At 43.7% G+C, this 22,750-nt stretch overlaps 1 protein-coding gene across 2 annotated transcripts in view; it reads right to left on the reverse strand.

Moving 5' to 3' along the window:
* The window catches only part of EXT2 (exostosin glycosyltransferase 2), a 1,719,054-nt gene that overhangs the window by 1,477,145 nt on the left and 219,159 nt on the right, over positions 1 to 22,750 (reverse strand). For both annotated transcript variants that reach the window (XM_044078315.1, XM_044078314.1), the window contains exon 4: positions 22,117 to 22,233. In XM_044078315.1, coding sequence (XP_043934250.1) covers positions 22,117 to 22,233 — 117 coding nt within the window. The remainder of the gene's footprint in view (positions 1 to 22,116; positions 22,234 to 22,750) is intronic.

Raw genomic sequence — 22,750 nt, forward strand, 5'->3', positions numbered from 1 at the left:
TAATTCACTGCCACATGGGGAGATTTTATGGCTAAGTAAACTTTGTAATTTAGATACAGACTTTGATATGGAAGCTCAACATACTGTGAAAATGTTTATTAATAGAGGATATAAAAAAGGTAATGTAATGGATGTACGTCACAAAGTTCGACAAAAGCACAGTAATTGCGTTGAGGCTGCTTCCCAAAGATAGGTTAATAAATTAGATAATCATAATAATGAATTTCCATTTTATTAGACACAGAGCAGCTCAAATATTTAATAGTAGAGGACAATGTAATGATAAAAAGGAAGTTTATTTTGTAATAGTTTTTAAGGTTCATAGGTGTTTACTAGGCTAATGGCCACAAGGGCCTTTTTAAGCCTAGCCATGCATCCCAAATCTCTGAGAAGTTCTGCTACACTTGATAAGTGTAAGCATGAGCCTGGGTGATTAACCATTTGCAGGTTACCTGTGTCCATTCGAGACATAGGTGCCAAATCAGGGATTAACTTCTGGTTTCCCATCCAATGTCCAAGTTGCACTTAAATTGGGTTAGGGAGGAACTCTGCCACACATGGATGAGGAGCCTGTTCCATAGACGGGGTAGTCTTTGGGTTACATACCTATCTCTCCAGCAGGTCCTATTACATACCAAAGGTGGTACTGCACTCAATGATAGGTCTGATGAATGCCAAATCAGTGTAACAATGACTTACTTGGACTTGGATGCCATACCTTTGTTTATAACTTGCGCAACACAGAATGATTTCCTCATCACCGCAGACGCATGATGATCCAATGCCAGATTACTATCTATGTGTGTGTCTCATTCCCTTACTACTGGATCAACTCTAAGGGGTGTGTTGTGAATATGATAGTTACCAGGGATGAACGATTTTCCAAAGGATACTATTATGCATTTATTGGCATTTAGTTTTAGTCCATGCCTCTGACACCAGTTGTTTGTCTGTGTCAGCCCCTCCTGTAGAACATTTGTGAGATTCAATGACAGCTCCTAATTTGCAATCACCTGCAAATTTAGTCAGCCAGAAACCACTGACACTGGCCTTGACTTCTGAGAAGTAAATGCCAATACAGAGCGGTCCAAGGACTGATCCCTGAGGGACTCCACTTGTGACTGACCTCTTTGTAGAGGTGGACCCCCCAATTCTAACTTCCTGGATCCTGTTTGTGAGCCAGTTGGCTATCTACCGAGTGACATACGGGTTTGTACTTAACCTCTTACGTTTGTCAACAATGCCCAAGTAGGGTACTGTGTCAAATGCCTTGGTCAGGTCAAGGTAGGCAGAGTGAACAATTTTGCCCTCATCCATTGCTTTGGTGACCTTCTCAAATAAGTCCACTGGGTTGAATATTCATGATCGGCCCTTGATGAATCCAAACTGGGTTGTGTCAAGGGTCTGGATGTTTACTACATCTCTACTGATCATTTCCATGATAATTCTTTCCATGGCTTTACATATAAGACTAGTGAGACTTATGGGTCTGTAGTTTCTAGGGTCTGTAGATGTCCCAACTTTGTGCAGAGGGATGACTGTTGCCTTTCTCCATTCATGAGGCACGAAGCCTGTTTGGAGGCTACAGTTAAATATTAATTTTAGAGGCCCTGATATGTCATGCTTCATGCTATTTAGAAGGCATCCTGGGATATTGTCTGGGCCCACTGATGCAGTGCTCTTGGTTTTAGAGAGAGCATTAAGGACCTGCTCCCTAGTGATAGTAGGGGGAGTTATATTTCATGATCTTTCCTGAGGGAAGGTTGAGGGGGGGAGAGAAGAGTAAAGTTGGAGCTGAATTTATTAGCCAGGAGGTTTGCTACATCTTCTGGCTTGGTATAGGTGGCTCCACTTACAATATGCTCTACACAAAACTGTGTATTGCCTTTGAGGTTGTGGATATAGCTAAAGAATGCTTTCTGGTTGCAAATTTGGCTTTGGTAGACTTTGTCCTCTGAGTTGTTCGTTTAGTTTAAGGAGAATGCTTTTATCCTGCTGGGTGTTGCACCTCCTTATTTTTTCCATGATTTTCTTCCTCCTGTTATACAGACGATTGATTTTGTGATTCCACCAGGGTGGCTTGTTTCTTGAGTTAGTTCTGTACTTCTTCCTGGTGGGTACAGCTACCTGTATGCAGCTATTAACATGCTTGTACAGGGTTTCTGTGAACAGTTCTGCATAGGCAGACGTGTTCTCAGGGTTTATGGGGCTTTAACTTTTGTCAGGCTATCACTTAATAGCAGGAGGTTAGCCTTAGAATAGTTGCTGAATATCCCAGGTTTAGTTGGGGGCCCAGGTTTTATTTTTACTTCAAAGGAGACCATTTTGTGATCTGACCTTACCAGGGAAGGCATTACAGTAGGGGATGTGCAGCAGTCTCCCATATTAGTGAGGACCAGATCCAGTATGGTTGCACCCCTGGTTGGTGTACTGACTATCTGGTCCATGGAATTTTGTGTTTACAAAATACAGGAATCTCTATGCATGTACGTTTGGTGTCATATAGGATTCCCAGTTAATAGTGGGGTAATTCAATTCACCCATGAATATGGTGTTGGGTTGTATGGTTAGTGTTTCTAATACGTTTAAATAGATGGTATGGGTTTCCTGGGACATAGAGGGGGACCTATAGCTTGCAATGAAGTGGTATTCAATTTTACCTATGGTGATTTTAACATGGACCAGCTCAAGTGCATTGTCTTGTTTGACCAGCCTTGAAGTATATTTATTTTTGATGTAAATAGAGACACCTCCACCTTTAATCCCTGCCAGTGAAGTAGCTGGCCTAAATGTGTGGAAGGCTTTATAACCTTGCACTGTTGGTGTGCTCACTGCGGCTTTAAACCATGTCTCAGTGACTGCAGACATACTACAGTTGTGTACACTTACCATAAATGTAGATGTTCGAGTGTATTCACTGTAGCAGTCATTACATTAGGGTAATCTGCTGACAGGTTGCCCTCAGTCAGCCTGAATTCCAAAGTCTTGGGTCCTGCGTCGGTTGATGTCTTCTCTTCCATGACGTCAGGTCATCAGGGGTATAAAACCTGCAGCAGACGCCTTTTTCTTTAGTTTTTCTTGCACCCGATGTCAGGTGCCCCCAGAAAAGTAGCAATATTATATATACAAGTATAAATATACATGCATCAATATAAACGTTACCTTCATCTATAAGCAAATACACCACATAGGTTGTAGAAGATAGAGAAGGAAAGATAAACTTTATAATGACAGGGGGATGGCGGGAGGGTAACCTGGACTGCAACAGTGAATGCACTTGAACATCTACATTTATAGTAAGTGTACAAAACTGTACTATGTTCTTCATGTTTCACTGTTGCAGTCATTACATTTGGGTAGAATCCCAAAGCTATGGTTGGGAGGCTGGAGCTAATTAGGTGCAGCTATAAAGCCCTGCAGCACTGCAGTGGCAAAGCCTGCCCTGGACTTCGAGTAGAGAGGCAAATGGTAATGCATTGTAAAGGTGTGAACAGAGAGACAAATGGTAATGCTTTGTAAAGGTGTGAACAGAACTCCAAGTAGCATGTCTTTGGTTGTTACTCCTCTGAGAAAGGCTGCTGAAGTAGCTGCAGCTCTGGTGGAATGAGAACTAATGCCCTTGGGCACAGGTTACCATGGTGTAAGTAGCAGAAACGGATCCAGTGGCTTATCCACTTTGAAATTGTCTGCTTTGAAATAGCCTTTCCTTCTGATCCTGCAGCATATGACACTAGTAATTGCTCAGTCTTTCTTAGAGCTTTAGTCTTGCTCAAGTAGAATCTTAGCTGTCTGTGTACGTCCAAGGAATGCAGAATTATCTCCCCTTTGTTCTGCGGATTTGGATAAAAGGTTGGCAGATGAATTGTTTGGTTAAGAGCCACACTGGAAGGCATAAAAGTAGGATTTGTCCTCAGAGACACCCTGTCTGGGTGAAATATGATAAAAGGCTCTACAGCCATGACGGCCTGTAGCTCTGAAACTCTTCTTGCTGAAATAATTGCTAGTAGCAGAGCTGTCCTCCATAAGAATTTTATGTCAGCAGTAGCAACAGGTTCAAATGGAGGCAGGGTGAGCTTTTCCAACACATAATTGAGGTGCCATGCAGGTAGTGGTGATCTTCTAGGAGGCCTTAAATTTTTGGCTCCTCTAAGATACTGCTTTAGTAATGGATGAGAAAAGATTGGTGGCTCTGTATTGTAATGAGCCGAAATGGCAGAGGCATGGATTTTGATTGATGAGAAAGATAGGCCTTTGTCAAGCATCTCAGTTAAAGTATTGTAATATCTGAGGAATATATGGTTCTGCTGTATCAGTTCCTTGTGCTTGATTACAAGCACAGAATCTCGTCCATTTGTCAGCATAAGATTTTCTAGTACTAGGCCTTCTGGTTTCCAAAATGACATCCATCACAGCTTTACTGAGAGGTGTAATTTGTATGATTACATGATTAGCCATGCTGTCAGGTTCAGAGTCTGTAGTTGATTGTGCAGGATCCGATTGTTTTGCTGGGACAGTAGTTGTGGTCTTTGAGGCAAGGTCCAAGCTGGATATTGAGACAAGTTCCTTAGGATTGGGTACCAGTATTGGCGGGGCCAGTCTGGGGCAATTAATATCATCTTTGGCTTCTCTTGTCTGACTTTTAGGAGGACCTTGGGTAGAAGAGGCAGAGGAGGAAAGGTGTAAACTGATAGGTTTTTCCAACTGAAGGATAGGGTGTCCACTTTCCATGTTTGTCTGTGATAAGTCCTTGTGCAGAATCTTTTCAACTGATAATTTTGAGGAGAGGCAAATAGATCTATGTCTGGGCTCCCCCATTTCTCTGTTATCATGCTGAAGACTTGTGGATTTAGTTTCCACTCGTGAGGATCCCTAAGGTTTCTGCTTAAATCGTCTGCTAGAGTGTTTTGTTTTCCTGGCAGGAATTGAGCTTGAAGATGTATTTGGTAGGTCAAAGCTGTGTCCCACAGTGCCATGGCTAATCAGCAAAGGGGGGTACGAGTGTGTGCCCCCTTGCTTGTTTATATACCACATGACTGTGGTGTTGTCCATCTTTATCAGTAGTTGTCCTGGATGAAATAAGTCCTTGAAGGCTGTTAGGGCATTTCGAACAGCTAGCATCTCTTTCTGGTTGATATGTAGATGCATTTGCTTTGGTGCCCATATGCCCTGAATGCATCTTCCTGCCATGTGGGCCCCCCCAGGCATAATCTGATGCATCTGTTGTTAAGGTTTGCCTGGCAGGGAGTAGAGTGAAGGGCCGTCCCATGTTTTGGTGACAGGCCCTTGCCCACCACAGAAACTCCTGTTGCAGGCAGGGAATGAGAGGAATCATTGTTTCCAGACTGTGTGAATGTTGACTCCATAAACTTTTTAGGTACCATTGAAGTTTCCTCATATGCAGTCTTGCATATAAAATTAGCAGGATGCCATGAAGCCCAGAGCCTACAATACTTGTCTTGCAGAAGACTGGGTTTTTGTTGCCATCAGTTTGAAGTAAGTAGTCAGTTGCCTTTGTTTGTTTGGCGTGAGGTAAGCCATCTGGGCAGTTGTATTCAAGCTTGCACCCTGGAATGTTATCTTTTGAGAGGGTACCAGTTGTGATTTCTTTTCATTTATTGTGTACCCTAGGCATGTTAGAAGCCTTTTCACACATGCCAGGTGTCGAAGAAGAGTGTCCTTGTTCTCTGCTTGAATGAGACAGTAATCCAAGTAAGGATATATTGGTATACTTCTTTGTCTGCAAAATGCAATTACTGGTGCCAGGCACTTTGTAAAGACCCTGGGCGCAGTAGATGAGCCAAAGGGCAGTGCAGAGAATTGGTAATGCACTAAGCCAGCCTTGAATTTGTGGTATCTTCTGCACGACTGTCTTATTGGGACATGCAGGTATGCCTCTTTTAGGTCTAAAGTCACCAGCCAAGCTTTCTTGCCCAGCATGGGCAGAAGCTGCTGCAAAGTCAGCATTATGAATTTTGGAATGTACAGGTATGTATTCAAAATCGATAAATCCAGTATTGGCCACCAGGTCTTGTCCTTTCTGGGCACCAAGAACAGTCTTGAGTAAAAACCTTGTCCTTTTTCCTGTTCTGGTATTGTCTGAATGGCCCCCATATCCATGAGGGACGTAACCTGTTTCTGTGCCTCTGCCCATTGATTTTTTGGCAGGTCTGGCCAACCATTTGCCATTGGCAGAGTGTGGAAATGGCATCTGTATCCCGGTGATACGATGTTTAGTACCCACTTGTTCTGGCTTATCAACTGCCAATTTTGAGCAAAAAGTGCTAATTTTCCCCCTATGGGTGCTGCCAAAAAATAAGTGCTTGGTGTAAGCAGAGGGAAGTCATTGGGATTGCTTTCTGTAGGTTTGCACTTTATCTCCTCCAGATTTGGAGGTGGATGCGCCCCATTGCTTTGATCTGTATGAGTCTTGCACCTGGTATCTGGAACCCTTAGGGCATCTGGATTTGCCCTTTGAGCTCTGTCTGACACAGGAAAGGACCAATTTTTTGTAGGCCAGTGTCTACTGAATCTTGGTGGCTGCACTTGTAAGAAGTCTTTAACAGTTTGCATAGACTTAGCTTTGTCTTCCATTTTCTTTAAAACCTCTTCTGCCTTAATACCAAACAGAAAGTCATGCTGTAAAGGTGCATCTAGCAATTTAGCTTTAACATGATCAGGCAAATTTTGTTCCTTTAACCAGGCATGCCTCCTAATCACAGATCCAGTAAGTGCGGCCCTGCAGGAAGCCTCTAAAGAATCAAAACCACATTGCAAAGTATGCTTTCCAACTTGTTCAGCTGCATGCAATAATTCCTGCAATTCTTTATTTTCTGCACATTCTGAAATCAACATCATTTTCTGTTTTAGCAATCCCATAACATGTTGTTGGTACTTAAGCATATGAAATTGACAGTTTAAGGCCCTGATTGCCAAGGTTGCAGATGTATAAACCTTTTTTCCCCATCTGTCCAGTGCCCTTGAATCTCTGTCAGAGGGGGTAGGATTTTTTGCTGTTGAAGCCTTAACTCCCTTTGGACCCTGTGAAACAGTTTCAGGATCAGCAGCAGGGTTTCTAAATAAAAAATGTATGTGAGTCAGGGACCCTGTAATATCTGTCAGGCTTACTGGGAGCCAGAGGTAAGGAGTCAGGTGTCAGGCTTGACTCCGAAAACACATCATCCACAATGTCTAAAACGGGGAATGGCTAAAGGCTTGTGCTGAGGGAGAGGAAGAAAATCCATGAGCCTCTTTTTTGATTCTGAGAAGTCTAGACTCTCCTAGTGAAAATGCTCCCTCAAAGTATGCAAGGTTTCTCCAAATGAATAATCCTCAGGAGGAGATGCAGATGGAATAGACTCCTCAGCATCAGAATCCTCATAGGGAGGTAAAGATAATTCCTGATTAGATGAGGAATCAGAAGAAATTGAAACCTGATATGAAGATTCATAATCAGTGTCTTGTCTAGGTCTCTTATCTGGAGGGGATGGGTATCCCTGATCAAGGTAATAAGGTCTTCAGCCATTTTGATCATCTGTTTTTTTAGGCACCGAGGCCTGTGCACGTGGCTCAGGCGTTGGTTTATTAGTTTTAGAACTTTGCTTTTATCTTTGAATTTGCAGCTGTCGTCGGTTTGATATACAAATGTTGAGGTCTGAATACACTCTCAGAAGCCAGTGCCTGCTCAGCGGCTCCGGACCCATACGAGAGAGATACATCCGTTGGTCCAATACCTTGAGAATCTTGCAGCATGCTGGACTCCACATAGGTGTTGGTAGAGCCCTGCAACTCGAAGGTAGCGGGTATCAGGGGCTGCGAAAGCGCCTCACTGAGTACCAGCGAACCGGCGACTGGCTTAGGAGAAGCTTAATCATCGGTTTTGGATCTCAACTGCCTTTCAATGTCCTTTTCTTTGCATTTTTTATGTACTCCAGTAGTCAGATTGCTATCCGACGACATTTCTGGGTAGTTAAATCTGTTTCCAAAATACTTTGATACAAAAATATACCGACGCTTAATAGTGCGTTGGTAAAATCTAGCACAAAACTGACAGCCAGGCACGATGTGATCAGGGCCTAGGCAAGGAATACAATACAAATGGAAATCCTTATGAGGTATTTGCTTCCCACAAGTAATACAATTATTAACTTTTTCTGACATCGGTAAAAAGCAAGAAAAAAGTTTTCCCAACAGGGTACTTAGCTTTAGTGAAGACTTCGGTTCTGAAACTCAAACTCGAATATTTCAGTAGTCGGCTGACCGGCACTTGCGAAATGCTTCTGCTTCGGGCACCACGTGACAAGAAAGACTAAAGAAAATGGCGACAGCTGCATGTTTTATACCCCTGACGACCTGACGTCATGGAAGAAAAGACAGCAACTGACGCAGAACCTAAGACTTTGGAATTCAGGCCGACTGAGGGCTACCTGCCAGCAAATTACCCTAATGTAATGACTGCAACAGTGAAACACAAAGAACATCAGCATTCTCTAGGGTAACAAGAGTTTCTAGGGAGTGGAGTTTATTGTTTAATGTCCTTAGTGAACAGATTGTCACGACCTTACGATATCACTGGCCTATGTTGTTGAAAAATAGAGAGCTGACCAAAATAATTAGTGATAGGCCCTATGTTTCTTTTAAAAAAGGTCAATAACATAGCTGATTTAGTAGTTCATAGTAAATGTATTATACCTGCTATGAACATCTGTAGTCAAACAATGTGGCAAGTGCTTGATATGAAAGTCAGGTGGTCAATACAGGAATTCTCATATAATACAGTAGGAATTATTTAAACTTTAAAATGCCCCTGTGATCTGTTTTATGTCGGGAAAAGTCAGGGGGCATTTAAAGTAAGGTTACAGGAACACATTGGAGATATTAAAAATATGCATAGTGAAAGCCCCCTAGCTATGCATTTTTAAGCTTGTCATCAAAGTAATCTAACATTTTAAAGGTCTCCCTTAAGGATAAGTTACTACATATTGAAAGCAGTATATATTTTAAAGTATAACTGACACACTGGAAGGATTAACTAATGAATGTAATTAGAGGACGGGTAAATTAATTAAAGCATTTTATATGTTAATTGTTTTATTTAATTAATTATACATTTTGTGATCTTGTATGATGTAGCTACTCCTTGAAGGCATTGCTGCCAAGATGCTAAAGGTGAATAAAGATGTTACTCACTTATCTGTGGCTGTTGCATTGGATTTTATTGTTTGTTGTGTTATCTGATAAGCTGGACCTGGCAGACTGGTATTCATTCACTGGGTTTACATAGAGATGTCTCATTCCACTACTGGCATAGGTTCAGATGATGGAAGTGCATATGTGGAATGGAAAAAGATGATGAGATGGTGATAGTGACTTCTCTGCTCATTCCTTACCTGCTGCTGACATACAGCAGCAGCATGTCAAAGTAAGGTCAAACTAGAAGAATCTCAGTTAAGCAGATAAGTGCAAAAAATCCTACCTCAATGGGAGGCAGCAGGCTGTTCGCTGGAAAGACAAGCTCTCTAACCTTCTACCAAACACCCTTGGAGTGCCACAAGGCTCAATATTAGGGCCTCTGCTGTTTTCCATCTTTATTAATGACTTATACACTGTCATCCCAAACGTCAGCTGTATCTAATATGCTGATGACTCCACTCTGATTTGCTCTGCTACATCTCCTTCAGAACTGAGTTCTGCTACCCAGTCCACCTTTAATACCATAGAAAACTGTCTCTCTGAATGCCACCTGTTATTAAATCCCAAAAAAAACACAGGTCTGCTGCTTTTACCTTCAACATTAATGCGGAAGATGGCACTGTTATCTCCCCCGACCCCTCTACAAAACTACTAGAAGTCATTATTAATAATAACCTAAAATTTGACTTGCATGTCAATCAATTAATCAAAATCATCAATAAAAAACTAGGATCACTGTATAGAATAAAAGCTTTCCTAACCCCTTCAGCCAGGATTACCATAGCCCGCACCCACCAAATCTCAACACTTCTATATGCCTCCCCCCTTTTCTCTAATCTAAACAAGTCAGTCCTAAATAGATTGTCATCCTGTTACAATCACATTGCCAGGTTTGCCACTGGCCTGCCATTTAGGACACACCACTGCATTAACCTCAAACAGCTTGGGTGGCTAGAAAGTACAGTTTTGTACCTACCATAAATGTAGATGTTCGAGTGTATACACTGCTGCAGTCATTACACTTGGGTTATCCTGCCGTCAGGCAGTCCCTCAGTCGGCCTGAGTTCCAAAGTCTTGGTCTGGCATCAGTTGCTGTCGCTTCTTCCCTGACGTCAGTGCGACAGGGGTATACAAGATGCAGCCAACACCATTTTCTTCAGTTTTTCTTGCCCCAGATGTCAGGTGCCCCCAAAAAGGTAGGCTATGCAAATTGCTAATAAAACATACATATGAAAAACAATCAAAAACTTTCAGTTACCAGCAAATACTCCCCATAGGTAGTAAAGGGTATAAGACTTAGGTACGTACCAGCAAGAAAGAGGGGAAGGAGGGAGGGTAACCTGGATTGCAGCAGTGTGAACACTCGAACATCTACATTTATGGTAGGTACAAAACCGTACTATGTTCATCGTGTTACACTGCTGCAGTCATTACACTTGGGTAGATTCCCAAAGCTGAGGTAGGGTGGCTGGTTCTATAAGGCATTAGGGGTGGCTATAAGGCCCTGCAGCACTGCAGTGGCAAAGCCAGCTCTGGATTTAGGGTAAAGAGGCAGATGGTAATGCTTGGTAAAGGTATGTACAGAACTTCAAGTTGATGCTTCCAAAATGTCCTTGGTAGGTACTCCTCTGAAATAGGCAGTTGAAGTGGCTGTTGCCCTGGTGGAATGAGACCTAATGCTGTTAGGTACAGTTTTCCCATGGTGTGTATAGCAGAAACGTATACAGTGTCCTATCCATTTTGAAATGGTCTGTTTTGAAATGGCTTTTCCCTGTGCTCCTGCAGCATATGCTACAAACAATTGCTCGGTTTTCCTGAAAGGTTTGATTTTGTCCAAGTAGAAGCGCAACTGCCTGTGTATGTCCAAGGAATGCAGAAGTCTCTCCCCTTTATTCTGTGGGTTAGGATAAAAAGTTGGCAAGTGAATAGTTTGTTTTAGAGCCACACTTGATACCACCTTTGGCATAAAAGTAGGGTTTGTTCTTAAAGACACCCTGTCTTGGTGGAAAATGATGAAAGGTTCCACTGCCATTAGTGCCTGTAATTCTGAAACTCTTCGTGCTGAGGTTATTGCCAGGAGCAGAGCAGTTTTCCAAGAGAGATATTTTAAATCTGCTGAGTTAGCTGGCTCAAAAGGAGGCAAAGTTAATTTTTCCAATACGAAGTTCAAGCCCAAGTTGGAGATGGTGCTCTACGGGGCGGTCTTACGTTTTTAGCCCCACTGAGGTACTGTTTTAGCAAAGGATTAGAAAAAATAGGTGGGTCCGTGTTGTAATGAGCAGAGATGGCAGAGGCGTGGATCTTGATGGATGAGAAGAAGAGGCCTTTGTCCAGCATCTCAGTTAAATATTGTAGTATCTGAGGAATATTTGGGACAAGAGGATCAAGGCTGTGAGCCTGGTTCCAGGCACAGAATCTCTTCCATTTATCCGAATAGGCTTTCCTGGTGCTAGGCCTTCTGGCCTCCAGAATGACATCCATAACAGCTTTGGAGAGAGGCATTGCTTGCTTGTCTAAGGAATCTGCCATGCAGCCAGGTTTAAAGTCTTTAGCTGGCTGTGAAGTATCTGACTGTTGTGCTGAATCAGAAGATGCAGGATTTGAGGCAAAATCCAGGGTGGCCCTTCTGCTAAGTTCTTTAAGATTGGGTACCAGTGCTGGCGTGGCCAGTCTGGGGCAATCAGGATCATGTCTGGCTTTTCTTGCCTGGCTTTTATGAGTACCTTTGGAAGGAGAGGTAGTGGAGGGAAAGCATATACTTGTAGGATCTGAATGAGAGGGCATTCACTATCCATGCTTGTGGGTGGTAAGTCCTTGTGCAGAATTTCTGTAGCTGGCAGTTTATTGGGGATACAAACAGATCTATGTCCAGGCTCCACCATTTTTGTGTTATCATTCTGAATATTCGTGGATGTATTTTCCACTCGTGTGGATCAATGATGTTTCTGCTTAAGTCGTCTGCCAGTGTGTTTTTCTCTCCTGGCAGGAATTGTGCTTGCAGATGAACTTGATAGGTTAGAGCTGTGTTCCACAAGGTCATGGTTTGTCTGCAGAGGGGATAAGAATGAGTGCCCCCTTGCTTGTTTATGTACCACATAACTGTGGTGTTGTCTGTCTTTAGTAGTAGTTGTCCTGGATGCAGACGGTCCTTGAAAGCTATAAGGGCATTTTGTACAGCTAGCATCTCTTTTTGATTGATGTGAAGATGGCTTTGTTCTGCGGGCCACTTGCCCTGAATACATTTTCCTGCCATGTGTGCTCCCCAGGCGTAATCCAATGCATCTGTTGTCAGTGTTTGCCTGGCTGTGGGTTGAGTGAAAGGCTGTCCCTTGTTGAGGTGACATGCTTGAGCCCACCATCGAAACTCCTGTTGAAGGCAAGGAATTAGTGGTATTACTGTTTCCAAACTTTGACAGTGTTGAGACCAGACACTCTTTAGATACCACTGTAGTTTCCTCATATGCAGTCTGGCATATGGAATTAGTAGTATGCAAGACGCCATGTAAAGTACAGTTTTGTACCTACCATAAATGTAGATGTCCGATAGATAGGCAACTGCAGTCATAACATATGGGTTGTCCTGCCTCAGGCAGCCCTCGGTCGGCTGGATTCCAAAGTCTGGGTCCGACGTCGGCTGATGTCGCATTTCTCTCCTACGTCAGAGCGGCTGGAGTACATAAGCATCAGCCGACGCCATTTTCTTCAGTGTTTCTTGCCCCAGATGCCAGGTGCCCTCCAAGGAAGGCTGTAATCAAATTGGAAGACAAAAACAGGATTCCAGACAAATAAGTAAGCAATAAACAGATACACCATAACAGATATCCCCAGCTAAGAGAAACAGGGATAGGAGTGGACCCAAGGCATAGAGGGGTATGGAGGGAGGGAAAATCCGACTGCAGTTGCATATCTATCGGACATCTACATTTATGGTAGGTACAAAATTGTACTATGTCCTTCAAGAATGCAACTGCAGTCATAACATATGGGTTGAATACCATAGCTTAGCTGGGGGAGGAGGAATGCTCTAGGAAAGAGATGGTGTGGCAATCAAACCCTGCAGGACTGCCAAGCAAAGCCTGCTCTGGATCTGGAATATAAAGGGAGATTGTAGTGTTTGGAGAATGTATGCACGGAGCTCCATGTAGCAGCTTCTAGAATGTCTTTGTAGGCACCCCTCTTAAGAATGCTGTAGAGGTGGCTGTAGCTCTGGTGGAGTGTGGTCTGACATTGGCTGGAACATTCTTCCCATGGAAGGAATAACAAAATCTGATGCAATGTCCAATCCATTTTGAAATAGTCTGTTTGGAAATTGCTTTTCCTTGTACTCCAGGGCGTAAGCTACAAAAGCTGATCAGACTTCCTACTGGTCTTGGTTCTGTCCAGGTAGTAGCGAAGTTGTCTGTGAATGTCCAAGGTATGCAACAGTCTTTCCCCTTTGCTCTCAGGATTGGGGAAGAAAGTAGGCAGGTGAATAGCTTGATTTAAAGAAACCCTAGATAACACCTTTGGCATAAAAGTAGGGATGGTTCTTAAGGAGACCCTGTCTCTGTGAAAGATTATGAACGGTGGTGTTGCCATTAGGGCCTGTAGTTCCGAAACCCTTCTTGCTGAGGTAATTGCCAACAGGAAAGCTGTCTTCCATGATAAAAATTGTAAGTCCACTGAAGCTGCTGGCTCAAAGGGAGGTAGAGTCAGTTTTTCTAGGACAAAGTTGAGGTCCCAAGCTGGCACTGGAGCCTTTCTTGGTAGCTTAATGTTCTTGATTCCCCTGAGGAATTGCCTTAACAAAGGATGTGAAAACACAGGCGGATCAGTGTTATAACTAGCTGAGATAGCTGAAGCATGTATCTTTATGGAAGAATATGAGAGTCCATTCTGTAGCATATCTGCCAAATATTCCAGGATGAGTGGGATATTCAATAATGATGCATCATGTCCCTTGCTGGTATTCCAAATGCTGAATCTCTTCCATTTTGCTAAGTAAACCTTTCTGGTGGATGGTCTTAGAGCTTCTGTTAATATCCGCTGAACTTCCTTGGAGAGAGATAGATTGAGGTTATTCATGGGATCTCCCAGGCTGTTAGCTGCAGTGTCTGAAGGTTTGGATGCACTGTTTTGAAGTTGTGTTGAGTCAAAAGTAGGGGCCATTGGGGAAGGACCCACTTTTTGTTGTGACATATGCTCCGTAGTAGTGGGTACCAGTGTTGTCTTGGCCAGTCTGGAGCTATTAGGATCCCCTTGGGCCTCTCTGCTTTGATCTTTAGTAATACTGTGGTCATCAGTGGCAGAGGTGGGAATGCATAGATTTTTAGAAAGTTCCAGTTGAATGAAAGAGCATCTATTTTCCAAGCTTGTGGATGGTATGTCCTTGAACAAAATTTTTGTAGATGATGGTTGAGGTGGGAGGCAAATAGGTCCACTTCTGGCCTGCCCCATGTCAAGATGAGTTGTGTGAAGATTTTCGGATGTAACCTCCACTCGTGTGGATCTATGAAATTCCTGCTTAGGCTGTCCGCCAGCACATTGTCTTTGCCTGGAACAAACTGGGATTGCAACTGTATGTTTAGGCTCAGTGATTTTTCCCAAAGATACATTGTCAGTCTGCAAAGGGGGTAGGAATGGGTGCCCCCTTGCTTGTTTATGTACCACATCACAGTGGTGTTGTCTGTCCGTATCAGTAGATGGCCTTGCTGAAGTTGTTGTCGAAAGGCCTCGATGGCATGCATTACTGCCAGCATTTCATTTAGGTTTATATGCAGATGTGTTTCCTTTGGAGACCATTGTCCTTGTATATATCTGCCCTCCATGTGCGCCCCCCCATCCAAGGTCTGAGGCGTCTGTGGTCATGGTCTGTGTTATCTGAGGTTTTTTGAATGACATACCTGTGTTTGCCTGGCTTACCGAGGCCCACCATAGGAATTCCTTTTGTAGGCATGGAATGAGTGGTATGGTTGTCTCTAGGTTGTTGCTGTGCTGAGACCATAGTCTTTTTAGGTACCATTGAAGCTTTCTCATGTGCAGTCTTGCTAATGGAACCAGGAGAATGCAGGATGCCATGTAACCCAGGGCCTGTAGGAATCCCCTTGCAGTCATCTGGGTGAGTTTTGCCAAACCTTTGAAATAATGAGTTAACTTCTCTTGCTTGTCTTCTGTCAGGTAAGCCATTTGAGAGGCTGTGTCTATATTGGCTCCTAAGAAGGTTATTTGCTGGGATGGCTGAAGTCTTGACTTTTGGAAGTTGACTGTGTATCCCAGAGCCTGTAGCAATTGTATGACATAGTTCAAGTTTTTTGTCAAAATCAATTTGTCGTCCGCTTGTATGAGGCAGTCGTCCAGGTATGGGTAAATTTGGATCCCCTGGAGCCTGGTATGGGTAAATTTGGATCCCCTGGAGCCTGCAATGAGCAATTACTGAAGCCAGGCATTTTGTAAATACTCTGGGCGCAGTAGATAAGCCAAATGGCAATGCTGAGAATTGATAATGCTCTGGCCCTGCAAGAAATCTGAGGTATCTTCTGCAGCTGTGTCTGATAGGGACATGCAGGTATGCCTCCTTGAGGTCCAGAGTAATCAGCCAAGACCCCTTGCCCAGCATGGGAAGGAGTTGCTGTAGAGTCAGCATTTTGAACTTTGGTACTATGAGAAAAGTGTTTAATGCGGACAAATCCAGTATTGGTCTCCATTGAGTTTCTTTTCTTGGAACAAGGAACAGTCTTGAGTAAAACCCTGGCCTCGTTCTTGTTGTGGAACTCTTTCTATTGCTTTGATCTGAGCAAGCAGAGAAATTTGCTTGATAGCCTCTGCCCTCTGGTTTTGTGGTAGGTTTGGCATGCCTCGTTTTCTTGGTAAGGTATGAAAGTGGAACCTGTAACCTTGGTCTATAATGTCCAAAATCCATTTGTCCTTTGTCAATCTGTGCCAATTGTCTGAAAACAGAGATAATTTTCCAAGGGAGCTTCTATTTGCTCCTTGGTCAGCGGAAGTAGAGGAAAGTCATTGAGATTGTCCCTGTGGGGCAGGGGAGACCCCTGTGTCACGTCTTTGGTTTGCTGGTTGCCATTGTCATCCCCTGTAAGAACCTCTGTATTGTCCTCTTCCTCGGCCACGCCTGTTTTTACCCCTTTGAAATCTTTCAGGATTAGGAAAGGACCAGTTTTTAGAAGGCCAATTCCTGCTGAATCTGGGTGACTGAACCTGGAGGAAATCTTTGACCGTCTGAACTGATTTTGCTTTTTCCTCGATGGACTTTAACACATCTTTAGCATTAGTACCAAAAAGCTTGTTCTTTTCCAAAGGTGCATCAAGAAGTTTTGCCTTAACATGATCTGGTAGAGGTTGTTCTTTTAACCATGCATGTCTACGAATGACCGCCCCTGTCATAGCTGCCCTACATGAAGCTTCCAATGCATCATATCCACACTGCAGAAAGTGATTGCTGACTTGCTGAGAATTATGTACAGCTTCCTGCAAAGACTTCCTGTCTAAAGGTTCAGGAGAGGCCAATGTTTTCTGTAAATCATCTAACAGGTAATCCTGATATTGAAACATATGAGAGAGACAATTCAGAGCTCTCATGGATAAAGTAGTGGAGGTGTAGACCTTTTCCCCCCATCTCTCTAATGACCTAGCTTCCCTGTTGGAAGGCAAGGGATTTTTGGAGGTGGATGCTGAAACCCCTTTAGGTCCCTGAGAAATAGTTTCCAAATCAACAGCATGGGCCCTAAAGAAATGAGAATGTGTTTCTGGGACCCTATAATATCTGTCTGGCTTGGCTGGGGCAGGAGGAAGAGTGTCCGGGGTAACACTGGAGTCAGAGTATAGGTCATCCAAAACATCAAGCACAGGAGGTATAGCCAGGGGCCTGTGTTGGGGCTTTTTAAGGAAGGTTCGAAGGCGCTTTCTGGAATCAGAATATTCCTGGCCTTGCCACTTAAAATGTTCCCTCATGGTATGCAGAACTTCCCCAACAGAAATATCCTCAGGAGGGGAGGACGAGGGGATGGAATCCTCTGCATCCGAGTCCTCATAGGTCTGGAAGGGCTCTTCCTGGCCATCGGAGTGAACAGAGTCCTCAGAATCCTCATCTGAAGGGATAGGGTCAGAGGGTTCAACCCGGGGCCTCTTATCAGGAGGAGGCTGGGATCCTCTTTCAGGATGGGCCTGTGAACCTCTAATCATGGAAATTAAGTCTGCGGCCATAGTCATGATTTGTGTTTCAGGAGTAGGCTGAGGTAAGGCCTTAACAGTAAGGTGCTTGGTCTTGCTGGCTGCCTTAGCACGTGTGTAGGCCTTAATAGACATGGCCATAGGAGGCCTAGCAGCTCCACGTGCAGGAGTGACCTTATGTACAGCAATGGTCTCGGGCATTTCCTCGGTTTCAGTATCCGGTGGAAAATCTATATCTGGCGTCGGTGTGGCCTCCAGAATCGGAGGTGTTGGTAAAGCGGTGTCTTCGGTTTGGAGCAGTGAAATAACCGTCTCAGGAGGAACCGGAGCACTCGCGGTAGGTTTTGTCTTGGAGTCGGTGGAAGACGCGGGCCGAGGATGTCGGTCCCGGTCTTTTCGTTTCTTAGGAGTCTGCGATGTCGGAAGTTCCGACGGCATTGTATAAGCAAATTTATCGCCGAAAAAGTCTTCAGCGAACTCCGCCTGGCGCCTAAGAGTGCGCTTATTGAAGCGAGCACAGGCGACACAGGCCGAGACGTCGTGGTCTGGGCCAAGGCAAGGAAGACAGTAAGAGTGGAAATCCTTATGAGGTATTTGTTTACCACAAGACAGACAATTGTTAACTTTTTCAGTAATTTCTGACATCGGCTGAGGCAAGAAAGGTCCCCAACGGGGTACTTAGCTTTTTTGATGACTTTGGATTCGAAGAATACAGGAGCTGACCGACCGGCACTTGCGAACTGCTTCTGCTTCGGGCACCGCGCGGCAAGAAAGACTGAAGAAAATGGCGTCGGCTGATGCTTATGTACTCCAGCCGCTCTGACGTAGGAGAGAAATGCGACATCAGCCGACGTCGGACCCAGACTTTGGAATCCGGCCGACCGATGGCTGCCTGAGGCAGGACAACCCATATGTTATGACTGTAGTTGCATTCTTGAAGGACATCCCAAGGCCTGCAGAATTTTTCTTGCAGGGAGTTGGGTCTTTGTTGCCATCAATTGATAATATTGAGTCAGATGTCCTTGCTTGCCTGGCGTGAGATAAGCCATCTGGGCCATTGTATTCAAGCTGGCACCCAGGAATATTATCTCTTGTGAGGGCACTAGTTTTGACTTCTTTTTTGTTTACTGTGTACCCTAGGCAACTTAATACCTTTTTTACAAACGCCAGATGTTTTAGAAGAATGTCCTTGCTCTCTGCTTGAATCAGGCAGTCGTCCAGGTATGGATAAATTTGAATTCCTTTCTGTCTGCAAAATGCAATTACTGGTGCCAGGCACTTTGTGAAGACTCTGGGCACAGTAGATGAGCCAAAGGGCAGTGCAGAGAATTGGTAGTGCACTGAACCAGCAATGAATCTGAGGTAACTTCTGCAGTTTTGTCTGATAGGGACATGCAGGTATGCCTCCTTGAGGTCCAAAGTTACGAGCCAAGCCTCATTGCCCAGCATGGGAAGAAGCTGCTGTAGTGTCAACATTTTGAATTTTGGAACATCCAGGTAAGTGTTTAGAGAAGAAAGATCCAGAATAAGCCTCCAGGCTTTGTCCTTTCTGGGAACCAGAAAGAGTCTTGAGTAGAATCCTTGTCCTTGCTCCTGTGATGGTACCTTTTGAATAGCTCTCATGTCCATGAGTGCTGTAATTTGTCTTTGAGCCTCTGCCCATTGATTTGGTGGCAGATTTGGCATTCCTTTTAGCCTTGGCAGAACCTGTAACCTTGAGATACAATGTTGAGAACCCATTTGTCTTTGGTGATCATATGCCAATTGTGACAAAAAAGTGCCAGTTTTCCTCCCAAGGGAGCTGTCAAGAGAGAACTATTTGGTAGCTATAATGGGAAGTCATCGGGGCTGTTTTTTGTAAGGATGAGGCCTGTCTTCCCCTTCTTTCTGGGTTGATGCACCCCATTGTCGAGGCCTGTAAGGACCTTGTGGTTGACCTCTACCTCTTGGACGTCTGTATCTACCCCTTTGAGGTCTGTCTATAACTGGAAAGGACCAATTCTTTGTTGGCCAATTTCTGCTAAATCGAGGAGGCTGAACCTGTAAGAAATCCTTCACCATTTGCATAGATTTTGCCTTATCTTCCATTTTCTTTAATACCTCTTCTGCCTTAACTCTAAATAAAACATCCTGCTGCAAAGGTGCATCCAATAATTTTGTTTTAACATGATCTGGTAACGTCTGTTCTTTTAACCAAGCATGTCTTCTAATGACAGATCATGCAACTGCTGCTCTACAGGGGGCCTCTAATGAATCAAAACCATATTGCAAAGTATGTTTTCCCACTTGTTCAGCTGCATGCAATAAATCCTGCATTTCTTTATAATTAGGAGGATATGAGTTTGGAAGCATTTTTTGTTTTAACTGAGACATCAAATATTGCTGATATTTTAGCATGTGAAACTGGCAAATTAAGGCCCTCATAGCTAAAGTTGCAGATGTATATACCTTCTTCCCCCATCTGTCTAATGCTCTGGAATCTCTGTCAGAGGGGACTGGATTCTTTGCTGAGGAGGCCTTTACCCCTTTGGGGCCCTGAGAGATAGTTTCAGGGTCAGCAGCAGGGCTTAGATAAAGAAATTTGTGAGCGTCAGGGACTCTGTAGTATCTATCAGGCTTATCTGCAGCAGGAGGTAAAGAATCAAGATTTAAACTGGATTCAGTATACACATCATCCATAATATCTAACACTGTCGGAAAAGCAAGGGGTCTGTGTTGAGGTAATAAAAGGAAATCTCTGAGCCTTTTCTTGGATTCTGAATAATCCTGGCCCTCCCAATGGAAATGCTCCCTCATGGTATGTAAGGTTTCCCCAAAGGAGTAGTCCTCTGGCGGAGAGGCTGAAGGAATTGATTCCTCAGCATCAGAATCCTCATAAGGGGGTAAAGAGTATCCTAGGTCTGAGGATGAGTCTGAAGAGATGGATACCTGGTCGGATGAGTCATAGTCTGCATTCTGTCTAGGCCTTTTATCAGGAGGGGGATGGGACCCCCTGATCAGGGTGATTAAGTCTTCGGACATTTTCAGCATTTGTTTCTTTGGCATGGAGGCCTGTCCTGGTGAATGTACAATTTGTTTCTTTGCCTTTAAAGGAGTTTTAGACTTAGCAGAAGATTTAATGGTTAACAGAGTAGGTCCGAAAACACCCTCTGAAGCTACGGGTTGTTTAGCTACTCCAGATCCCTCTGAAGGGTTAGTCTTGGTAGGCTGTAAATCTGGTGCGTCCGAAGGCCCAGCCATCTCCACGTGGGAGTCAGAGGCAGCCTGAGGTTCTAAAGAAGCGGTCATTAGGGGCTGCAAAGGTGCCTCGCTGAAAACCGGAGAACCGGCGACTGGCCTAGAAGAGGCTTTGTCATCAGTTTTGGGCCTCGTATGCCTGTCCTTGTCTTTGCACTTTTTGTGTATTCCGGTTATCGGTAGTTCCGACGGCATGGTATAATTGAATTTTCTGCCAAAATAATGTTGGGCAAAATCAAACCAACGTTTAATAGTGCGCTTGTTAAACCTAGCACAAAACCGACAACCTGGGACCTCGTGGTCTGGGCCTAGGCATGGGATACAATAAGAATGGAAATCCTTATGAGGTATTTGCTTCCCACAAGAAATACAGTTATTAACTTTTACTGACTTCGGTCTGAGGCAAGAAAAAGTTTCCCCAACGGGGTACTTAGCTTTGGAGAAGACTTCGGTTCTGGATTCGGAAATGAAAATCTCAGGAGTTGGCTGACTGGCACTTGCAAACTGCTTTTGCTTCGGGCACTGCGCGGCAATAAAGACTGAAGAAAATGGCGTCTGCTGCATTTTATATACCCCTGTCGCACTGACGTCAGGGAAGAAGCGACAGCAACCGATGCCAGACCAAGACTTTGGAACTCAGGCCGACTGAGGGACCGCCTGACGGCAGGATAACCCAAGTGTAATGACTGCAGCCGTGTAACACGATGAACATCTTCCCAGTCTAATCCAATACAACCTTCTGACTATAGCTAAAAAGATTCTCTATAATCCAGATAATACACCATCATTAAGGAATATTATAACCCCTCATAACAATCAGAAACTGCTTAGATCCTCAAACAAATTACTAATTCAAACAATCACAATTAACAATACAGCTGGGGATGCTCTCTTTGCAAACTCTGTAGGCAGAGTTTGGAATCTCCTTCCAGCCGACATTACTTCTTTCTTCTCCCTTTGCCAATTTAAAACCAAACTCAAACAACATCTGGCACTAAACTGGCTTTGCCACTGTAACAAGCCTGGTTAACCCTCCTCATAAATGTATATAATATATTACTTTCTGCCTACTGTCAATGTTTTCCCCTGACTTAAACCAGGGATAACTATACCTGTGAACTTGCCTATCTCATGTTTTCATGTATCCTCTGTAAATAACTTACCTATAATTATGTCTACATTGTTATATTTTTTACTCTGACTACCCTGGAGCTTTTCTCCCCGGGCCTCTGCTGAAAATGGACATGTATCCAGTCAGACTATCCCGGTCAACAAATGTAAAATAAAATAAATAAAAGTAACAGAAATAATCAGATGTGCACAGAGGTCAATACAGCCCACCCATTCTTTTTAGCAGTTAGCAGCTTTTAACCTGTGTAGTGTAAAAAAAAAAATAAAAAAAAAAGAATGGATAACCGCTCAGAAAATAACTAAATGGGAAAAAAACAAATAGGAAACTATTAGAAACAACAGAACAGTGAAAAAGACTGCTCATTGGTTTAATACATTGAGCTGCATACTCACCCTAGTGGTTTTGGAGGAAGATCTGCTTCAGCTGAAAAGGGGCTATAGACGGGGATGCTTACATCATAGCCCTGTCGGTAAGTCCAGGTAGAGAAGCCTCCTCCAGCCAGAAGGGCCCTGAAATAAACAGAAAAGAAACATAGTAGTACTGAGGATGTGAAAGTAAACTTAGTCTTTCTTACTAGTAGTAATCCACGCTGTCAGCACCCATGACCTCCAAAACTTACTCCCTGGCAGTCTGTGGATCATGCACTCATTTACCAGAGATCAGGCTCTCACAGCTCTTGCATGTATCCAACAAGTCAGCTCATGTTACAAAAATAAGTCAATAAGGACCAGTGACTGAAAAATAACACTTTTGGTATCTTACTGCAATGTATTATAACTTGATCATACAGAATGCATTATCCAGAATGCATAAGGATGAAGTCTGACCCAACTGAAGAGAACCTTCAAGTTGCACGAAAAGAAAGTTGTATACCTACCATAATGCTGTAGCTTTTTATTCACATCCATCCGATAAGACTTGTGTCCAACAACTGCTTGTCAGATCTGATTCAGCACCATTAGTTCTACAGCCTCAAGCCTCTAAGAGTTTTCCTTCCAACATGCTCACAATCCAGAATATATGTAT

Source organism: Protopterus annectens, chromosome 7.part0 (assembly GCF_019279795.1).
Source record: "Protopterus annectens isolate FY-2018-M chromosome 7.part0, PAN1.0, whole genome shotgun sequence".
Lineage (NCBI taxonomy): Eukaryota > Metazoa > Chordata > Ceratodontiformes > Protopteridae > Protopterus > Protopterus annectens.